Source organism: Lynx rufus, unplaced genomic scaffold (genome assembly GCF_022079265.1).
Source record: "Lynx rufus isolate CCGP_SWC_20201006 ecotype Redwood Valley unplaced genomic scaffold, mLynRuf1.p SCAF_1, whole genome shotgun sequence".
In the NCBI taxonomy this organism is placed as follows: domain Eukaryota; kingdom Metazoa; phylum Chordata; class Mammalia; order Carnivora; family Felidae; genus Lynx; species Lynx rufus.
The window spans coordinates 1212687-1222165 of NW_025814823.1; the positions used below are offsets into that span (position 1 = coordinate 1212687).

The 9479-nt window shown below is 46.3% G+C and overlaps 1 protein-coding gene across 1 annotated transcript; it reads right to left on the reverse strand.

The window, feature by feature from the left end:
* Positions 1–6531: 6531 nt before the first annotated feature.
* On the reverse strand, positions 6532–7317 carry GJB6 (gap junction protein beta 6). Its single transcript, XM_047073969.1, has one exon. The coding sequence runs from the start codon at positions 7315–7317 to the stop codon at positions 6532–6534; it is 786 nt and encodes a 261-aa protein (XP_046929925.1).
* Between the last annotated feature and the right edge of the window lie 2162 nt (positions 7318–9479).

A 9479-nucleotide genomic window follows, 5' to 3' on the forward strand; every position in this document is an offset into this window, starting at 1 on the left:
TGTCAAGACTTCACTATTTTTTATGGTCTAGCAATATTCCATTGTGTGTGTATACACACACACACACACACACACACACACATTCTATTGTGAGATATATATCACATCTTTATCCATTCATCTATTGATGGACACTTGGGTTGCTTCCACATCTTGGCTATTGTAAATAATCCTAGAGATAGGCGTGCATATATCTTTTCCAATTAGTGTTTTCATATTGCTTGGGTAAATCCCCAGAGTGGTATTAGTGGATCATGATTCTATTTTTAATTTTTTTTGAGGAACATCCATACTGTTTTCCACAGTGTTTGCACCAGTTTGCAGTATACCTGAAACTATTGTACACTGTATGTTAATTATACTGGAATTTAAAAAAAAAAAGGAGAGAAAAAAACATTGCAACTTCAAAAAAAAAAAAGAATACTCAAAACTCAATAAAAAGACAATGTCATTAAAAATACATATTGGGGGGGCGCCTGGGTGGCGCAGTCGGTTAAGCGTCCGACTTCAGCCAGGTCACGATCTCGCGGTCCGTGTGTTCAAGCCCCGCGTCAGGCTCTGGGCTGATGGCTCAGAGCCTGGAGCCTGTTTCCGATTCTGTGTCTCCCTCTCTCTCTGCCCCTTCCCTGTTCATGCTCTGTCTCTCTCTGTCCCAAAAATAAATAAAAAACGTTGAAAAAAAAATTAAAAAAAAATACATATTGGGGTACCTGGGTGGCTTAGTTGGTTAAGTATCTGATTCTTGATTTTGGCTCAGGTCATGACCTCACAGTTGTGAGACTGAGCCCCATTCTGGGCTCCACACTGAGCATGGAGCCTGCTTGGGATTCTCTCTCTCCTTCTCTCTCTGCCCCTCTCCCACTCAGGTGCACGCTCCCTCTCTCTCTTGATTCCTCTCTCAAAAAATGACAACATATCAAATTTGTGGGACACAGTTAAAGGAATTATGGTAAGGAATAGTATAGCACTGAATGAAAAGAGAAAGAGACTCAAGTCAATAATCTAAGCTTCCCCATCAGGAATATAGAAAACAAAGTGCAAAATAAACTCAAAACAAACAGAAAGACAGAAATAATAAAGGTAAGATCAGGAATCAATTAAATTGAAAACAGAAGAAGAATAGAAGAAATTAATGAAACAAAGAGCTGGTTCTTTGAAAAGATCAATAAAATTGACAAAAATTCTAGCAAGACTGACAAAGGGGAAGAGAAGAGAGTGCAATATGGCAAGAAAATGAAATAAAAGACATTGAGAACAGAAAGGAAGAAATAAAACTGTCCCGACTTGCAGATGATATGGTTGTCTATGCAGAAAATCCCAAGGCATCTTCAAAAATCTCCTAGAACTAATAAATGCAAGATCACACAATACAAAAACAGAACAAAATCCCCATACCCAAACCATTTATTTCTTTATACTAGCAATGAACATATGGACTCTGAAGTTAAAATAAAAAAGTATTTATAATAAAAGAAAATGGAATACTTAAAATAAATCTAACAAAACATTTATATGACTTGTGTGCTGAGAACTATACACTGCTGATTACAGAAATAAAAGAAGATATATGTAGAGGAACATACTGTGTGTATGGATAGGAATATTTGAAGATGTCGATTTTCCTCAAACTGATATCCAGATTTAATGCCATTTCTACCAACCCCCCCAAGACTTTTTAGACACAGACAAAATGATTCTAAAATGTATATGCGAAGGCTGATGAATTAGAAGAGCTAAGATAATTTGAAAAGGAAGAATAGAGAGGAATCACTCTAGCAGGTTTCGAGGGTGATTTATACAGTACAATAATCAAGACTATTTGGTATTGGTGGAGGAATAGACATGCAGATCAATGGAACAGAGCAGAGAATCCAGAAATAGCTCCACACAAATATAAACAATTGATTTTTGACAGAAGTGCAAAAACAACTCAGTGGAGGAAAGATAGCATGTTCATCAAAGGGTGCTGGAGCAGGGCACCTGAGTGGCTCAGTCGGTTAAGCAACTTACTTCGGCTCAGGTCATGATCTCATGGTTGGTAAGTTTGAGCTCCGCGTTGGGCTCTGTGCTGACAGCTTAGAGTCTGGAGTCTGCTTCAGATTCTGTGTCTCCCTCGCTCTCTGTCCCTCCTCATTCTCTGTCTCTCTCTATCTCTCAGAAATAAATGTTAAAAAATTTTAAATGAAAAAAAGAAAAAGGGTGCTGGAGCCACAGGACATCTGCATGCAAGAAAAGAACCTCAACTTAAATCTCAGACCTTATAAAAAATTCAACACAAAATGGACCACAAACTTGAATGTAAAACCTAAAACTATACAGCTTTTATTAAAAAAAAAAAAAGAAAGAAAATCTTTGGGATTTTGAATTAGGCAAAGACTTCTTAGACTTGACACTAAAATCACAATCCATCTAAGAAAAAAAACTCGATAAATTGGACTCCATTAAAATGTAAAATTTTGGGGTGCCTGGGTGGCTCAGTCAGTTGAGCATCCGACTTCGGCTCAGGTCATGATCTCACGGTTCGTGGGTTCGAGCCCCATGTCAGGCTCTGTGCTGACAGCTCGGAGCCTGGAGCCTGCTTTGGATTCTGTGTCTCCCTCTCTCTCTGCCCCTCCCCCACTCGCATTCTGTCTCCGTCTCTCAAAAATAAATAAACATTAAAAAAATAAAATAAAAAGGGGCGCCTGGGTGGCTCAGTCGGTTGAGTGTCCGACTTTGGTTCAGGTCATGATCTCGCGGTCTGTGAGTTCAAGCCCCGCGTCGGGCTCTGTGCTGACAGCTCAGAGCCTGGAGCCTGCTTTGGATTCTGCGTCTCCCTCTCTCTCTGCCCCTCCCCTGTTCATGCTCTGTCTCTCTCTGTCTCAAAAATAAATAAATGTTAAAAAAAAAATTAAAAAAAATAAATAAAAAATTAAAAAAAACAAATAAAATGTAAAACTTTTAGTCTGGAAAAGACCTTGTTAAGAAGATGAAAAGAAAAGCTAAAGTAGGAAAAAATTTGCTAACTACTTTCTGTCCAAGGACTAGTATTTAGAATATATAAAGAATTATCAAAGTTCAACAGTAGAAAAAAAACCAGTCTAATTAGAAAATGAAAAGAATATAAAAATAGCAAATAATCATATGAAAACATGTTTAACTTCATTAGACATTATGGAAATGCAAATTAAGCACATCAATCAGAATGGCTAAAATAAAAAATGGTGACAACACCAAATGCTGGCAAGGATGAGGAAGAAGCGGATCACTCATACGCTGCTGGTGAGAATGTATAATGGTGCAGCTGCTCCGGAAAACAGTTTGGCGGTTTCTTAAAAAATGAAATGTACAACCACCGTATGCCAAGCAATTGAACTTCTGAATGTTTATCACGAGAAATGAAAATGTGTTCACTGAAAAACCTGTTCGTACTTTTCATATAGGCCACAGACTAGAAACAGCCCAGATGTCCTTTGATGAGTGGATGGTTAAACTCTGCACATTCATACCATGGAACATTACTCAGCGCCAAAAAGGAATAGACTGTTAGTGCACACCATGACCTGGATGAATCTTCAGAGAAGTATGCCGGGGGAACGAAAATCCAATCTCACAAGGTTGCATAGTGTATCATTTCTTTTATAATAATGTTCTTGAGGTGACAAAACTATAGAAATGACGAGCAGATCAGTGGTTTCCAGGAATCAAAAAGGGATGTGATGAGTGGAGATGGGATGGGAGAGAATTGGGCGTAGTTATAAAAGGGCCACATGGGAGATCTTTGTGGTGATGGCAACGTTCTACGTCTTGACTGGATCAATGGCAATACGGTGGTTGAGATCTTGTACTATAGTTTCACAGGATATTACCGTTGAGAGAAAGTTCAAGGGGCACATGGGCCTCTGTATTACTTCTTACACCTACATGTGATTCTACAATTATCTTAAAATAATGAGAAAAAAAAGAGGAACATTTACAGGACAGTTGGGGAATTAGGAACCACGACTGGATTTTGTAACGTGATGGTGGCATTGTGTTTTAGTTTTAAGAGATTAGTCTACTCTTACAAGACTCGTACTGAAATATCTACCAACAAAACGATGTGTCTGGGACTTGCTTCAGAGGAATCCAGAGTGAGGGACAAGCAGGTGAGAGTCTCCTGGGAAAGCGAAAAAGCACGACTAGATCATCGGCTGGAGCTGGGTGAGAGGTGCAGGGGGTTTCTCCACATCATACGTTATACGCAGTCACCCGGCACGGAGCTGTGGTTGCCGGCACAACATGGTCGTGAAGCCACTGCCTTCAGAGAGAGAGTCGGACCTGGTTTGAACCTTGGCTCTGCTACATATGAGGCAAGTCTGGGGCAAGTTATTTAACCTCTCTGTAAAGTGTGACAGTATCTCAGCGTAATCGTGCAGACAGGAGATTGCCAAGGAGGAGCACAGGGAGAGAAAAGGAAAGGTCTTCTCTCCAGGGGTGGGAGAGGGAGAGGAGCCAGTGCAGGAGACCGAGGAGCCATTCGAGGTGGAGACCCAAGGTTAGGCCGGGCAGGGTCTTGGAACCCAAAAACAAAAAAGGTCCCGGAAAGAGCTTTACGAAGATGAAAAGCGGTGAGAAGCCATCAGCTTCGGTGTTCAGCAAGTCGCTGGCGCTGACAGAGGCTTGGGTTCAGTGGCCAGGTGGGCCCAGATGAAGGTGCTGAGAAGTGAGTGGGGTCAGAGGGCGTGGCCACTACTCCTGACCTTGATGGGATGGCGTGGGGGACAGCTCCAGAGGCAAGGAGTGTTAGGGGGGCTAAAGAGCAGAAACCAACCGGAGAAGACAAAGAGATGGGAAGTAAGAAAGGAGGGGCTGACCAGGGGTCCCGCCGGGCGAGGCACCAGGAGTTCCAAGATCGTGGCAGGAAGGAGGTTCCTCTCTGATGCAGACTGGGGTTGTTACCAAGGTGGTTTTGTCTACCCCTGGCATTTCCCCCTCGCCCTTCATCTGATACTCATTTGAACAGCTATTTACAAAGGAAGAATATTACGGGACGTGGGGAGAAATGCGTGCTCACCCGATTTTTTAATTTGATGGTAGAGTTGTAGTTTTGTTTTACAAGGTAGTCCTGGCCTTCATAGATTAATACTGAGATAGTTGTGGATGAAATGGTACGTGTGGACTTTGCTCTGGACTCCGAAGAAAATGAGAATATTCCGTTTTTCTGGAGGTTGGTCTTAGACTCGTGGCGCCACGTCAAGCGCTTGCGCACGCTTCTTGCCCGTCAGGTTTCCTCGCGCGGCACGTACCGTGCTGCTCCCGTCCCTTCACACGGAGGCCGCACGTGCGTGCACGCGTTTCCACGCTCGAGTGACCGGACCGTGACCCCGGCGGACTCGCCAGCACCCACGCTACCGGCACCCGCGTTCGGTGTGGGGATCCCTGGCCTGCGGGCAGGGAGCCACGGGCGCTCATCTGGGTCACACGCCCCGAGGGCGCCGGTGAAGAGCGAGTCCTCTGAGGCGAGCCTCGTCTCACAGCCGCTGCCCCCTGCCCGCTTCCTCAGCCTCCGCTCTGCCCGGGCTGCCCCGACCCGGGGGGGGGGGGGGGGGCGGGGCGTTTCGCGCGTCCCTCGCGTCCTGACGCGGCCCGATCCTCTCCCGGCCGCCGAGGCCCGGCGGGCCGCTGACCGCGGCTCGGCTCGTTCGACAGAGGCCGCGAGAGTCCGCCCCGACCTCTCGGGCGCCCCCACCCGCGCAACCGGCGGCCGACGCGGCAAAGCCACCCAACCGACGCGTCCTCGCGCGAGGCGGCTGCGCGGACGCCGGAAGAACAGAAACCCGTCACGCGAGCGAAAGGTAAGCCACGGGCTGGTCTTTATTGAGGCGAGCGCTCTGCTTCCGGCCGTTCGCCGCGGCTGCACATCGGCCAGTTTCCAGAAGCGCCCCGCTTCCCCGTACAGCTCTGTCTACATTCGGAAAGCGATAAAAACGTGTTGTACGATGACCAACGTCCACCTTAAGAGTACCACGACAGCTCGTACATTTGTCAGCAGACCACACAACACGCTACTTACAACAAGGCGGACTCTCCACAAGTTCGAAATTTAGATCGTGTGGCACCGTCCTAACGCTAGCATCGTTTGTTTTTCCAGGTAAGAGAGACCAGTCATTATAAAAATATATGAATTCAAAGTCAGAACTAAAACCTCCAATCCTATAAAAATACCTTTTACTAATCAAAGTATCAATTTCTAGATAAATGTTCTTTACCAACAACAGTTACACAATTTTCGAGGAACACCTACTAAGACAGTGCATTTAACGTGTTAAGGTTACTTCAAGGCACAGCGGCAATCGTGTCTTAGTTTTCAGAGACGGACCACATACTCGACTACGTTGCGTATTACTGCACCAATTATTCTAGAAAAAGTTAACACAAGTGTCTATCGATTATGAAAGCCATTTATAAAGACAAAGTCTTCAGTCTATAGAGGGGATTTTTAGGTGGGCATTGCCTTCAGGAGAAGACACCACTTTTGTTATGAGTCGGCCACACCGTGCTTTGAAATGTTTAGCTTGGAAAGCCCGTGATCGCATTCTGACCACTATCTGAAATCAGCTCGTTCATTTCGTTTTGCTTACTCTCTTTTAGGGCATGATTGGGGTGATTTCTCTGTGTCTGTGCTCTTTTTGATCTCCTAAAACACACTTTCAGGAGCAGGTAACACAGCTCGGCCACGTTAAGCAGCATGCAAATCACAGATGCGGAAATCATAAAAATGGTGAACACGGTTTTCTCAGTGGGTCTCGAGATAAAGCAGTCGACAAGGTTGGGGCAAGGGTCAATCCCACATTTCAACACCCAGGGCAGGTGGTACCCGTTGTAAAGGAAGTAAAAGACGTACATAAAGGATGCTTCGAAGATGATGCGGAAGAAGATGCTGCTGGTGTACGTCCACCACAGGGACCCCTCTATCCGGACCTTCTGCTTTTTAATGTCTTCGAGGTCTTTGAATTCGTTTCGCTTGTCTCCTCGCCTGAATTTGCGGGCGGCCTCGTGCCTGTAGTAGGCCACGTGCATCGCTACCAGCAGGGCCGGGGTGGACACGAAGATGAGCTGCAGGGCCCACAGCCGGATGTGGGACACAGGGAAAAAGTGGTCATAGCACACATTTTTGCACCCTGGCTGCAGCGTGTTGCAGACAAAATCTTCCTGCTCGTCACCCCACACCTCTTGAGCGGCGACCACGAGGATCATGACGCGAAAAATGAAGATGACGGTGATCCACACCTTCCCGATGCTGGTGGAGTGTTTGTTTACACCCCCGATGAACGTGTGCAGGGTACCCCAGTCCATTGTGTTGGCTTATTCCTAAAGAGAAAACATTAGCAAAGGTTAACTAATGGAAAGCTCCTTCGAGTTTTATGAAATAGTACGGTTATATTACAGACGGAAGCAAATTTCCCTAAGAGGATGCTGTGATATTTTATAACTTCAACCCCCTAGGTTAGTAGGTTTTCTGATAAGGAATGCCCGCTCGAAAAGCATCCTAACATTTTGAATCAGAAATAACTGTTACGGGTTTCAGATCATCCAGATTCCACTGAATTCAGATTATATATTAGGTTGCTGTTGGACGTTAACCCAGGAACTCAGGTAAACAAATACATTTCCAAGTTTTCTCTTATCCACCATGAGTTTAAGTATCGTATCAGTTTTCGTTTTGCCCAGGGGATCACGGAAGTTCAACAGTGGATCTTACTAAGTGGCTTATTGAAGAGAAAAAAAATTAATCATGGGAATGACCTACAGTGGTGTACCCGGCAGACTCGGAAGGGGGAAGGGACCCCCAATACTTGTTGGCTTACTTTATACAATATATTTATGGCCGTCTCTAGTTTGAATAACATCGTTTGCTGAAATCTTGTGTTCTTAGGGGCCCTGACGTCACACGCCACTGGAAGGTCCTCTTCCAAGAGTATCATGAGCTTTTACGAAAAGCGCTCACTTGTTTCCATGGTAACCAGGACTGGTGACAGCGCTCCCTCCCCGACAGCTCAAGCCCCAGGAGCCTTGGGTGAAGGGAACCGGTGGCTGCTGCCAGGTAGGGCTCCCCTCCCTGCTGACTGAGCACTGACTGAGCGTGCTGAGAGAAAACGCTCTTGACTTCCACAGGAACTTCTGCTACAGTTCACACGGATATGCCCTCTGACCCTACGTTGCTGCAGAAGACGAGAGAACGAATCAGCGTTTGCCTTAAACGAAACACCACCACTCTGGCAATCTTTTGAAAGTGAAGTCCCTGTTTTCAGAGAAACAGACTCACACAGCTTGTCAAGCCTTTTTAGGGGCTGAGGGCGACACCAAAGTCCTTTTGTCATTGGTCTTAGGGAGACCTTCCTGTATCTGACTGCGGGCTGGGGTCAGGCCTCTCCTCAGGCTGACCCCCCGACCTCCTGGGCCCCTCCTCTGGCCCACAGCTCTGCCTCCCCTGAGTCACGTGTGCTGCTCTTCGAAGCAGCTAGGTAGCGGGAGGCAGCCTCAGCGTCCCCAGGAGGGCTAGGCACTGACGTGTGCCCCAGAAGCGAGACCCTTCGTTGACACTAATGAAGTCAGCCAGCTCTGTAGTATAAAAGGCAGACCTCCATTTTAGCTGGCTTTCTGGGAAATTTGTCTTTGCCCTTGGTTTGGCTTTTAGACACTACCTTTTCCTCAGAAGGACACAAGGCCCAAGGAAATAATGCCACCACACACCTTGCACACGTGTATGTATTCCTCCTGTCTGAACTGGGCAGGGGAAGTAGGGGGCACATGCTGTGGAGGTGGAGGGGAGTGGAGGGCAAGCAGGGGCATAGCTAGAAGTTTCTGTACCGTGAGTTTCTCCCCCGCCTTCTCTTGCTGAAGCATACAGAGCCCAATTATAGGAAAACCCCTCCTCGCACCACATCGCCAAAGCCAAGTAAATAACGATCCCCAGGCCTACCTTAAGCATTTATTGAGTGTCTATTGTATATACATGTCAGCCATTTCACCTTTGCATCTCAAGACATAGTCCAGTTCCCAGGGCTGAGTAGGCTCTGAACAGAGATGCAGAGCAGGTGGGGGATGTCGGGGCGTCAGGGCTAGAGGCGCTGGGAAGAGCTTCCAGACAGAGATGCGTTCCTATCCCATGAAGTTTAAGGCGTTAGATCACAACTAGGTAAGCTGGGAGCACAGAGCTCTCAAAGAGAAAGCAATAGGGAGGAGACCATGAGGCGGCCCTTCAGCACCTGCACTTGCACTTGATTGACAAGTCACTGGAAGGCAGGATAATTAAAGTGATCACAGAATCTCACAAGATGCTTATTCTTTCCTTGAATAATCCAGAAGAAGGAGTTAAAAACCAGCACTTAACAAGCCAGCACCCTCAGACTACTCAGGACTCCCAGACCCTGCAGGCAGGCGCCAAGGCGAAGGAGGTGGAGCTGGGAATAAGAAAGCTGAAAAATCATTCTGGAGGATTCAGTGCATATTGGCCC

Coding starts and splice junctions, on each gene's coding strand:
- GJB6 (XM_047073969.1), bottom strand. CDS start 7,317: ATGGACTGGGGTACCCTGCACACGTTCATCGGGGGTGTAAACAAACAC.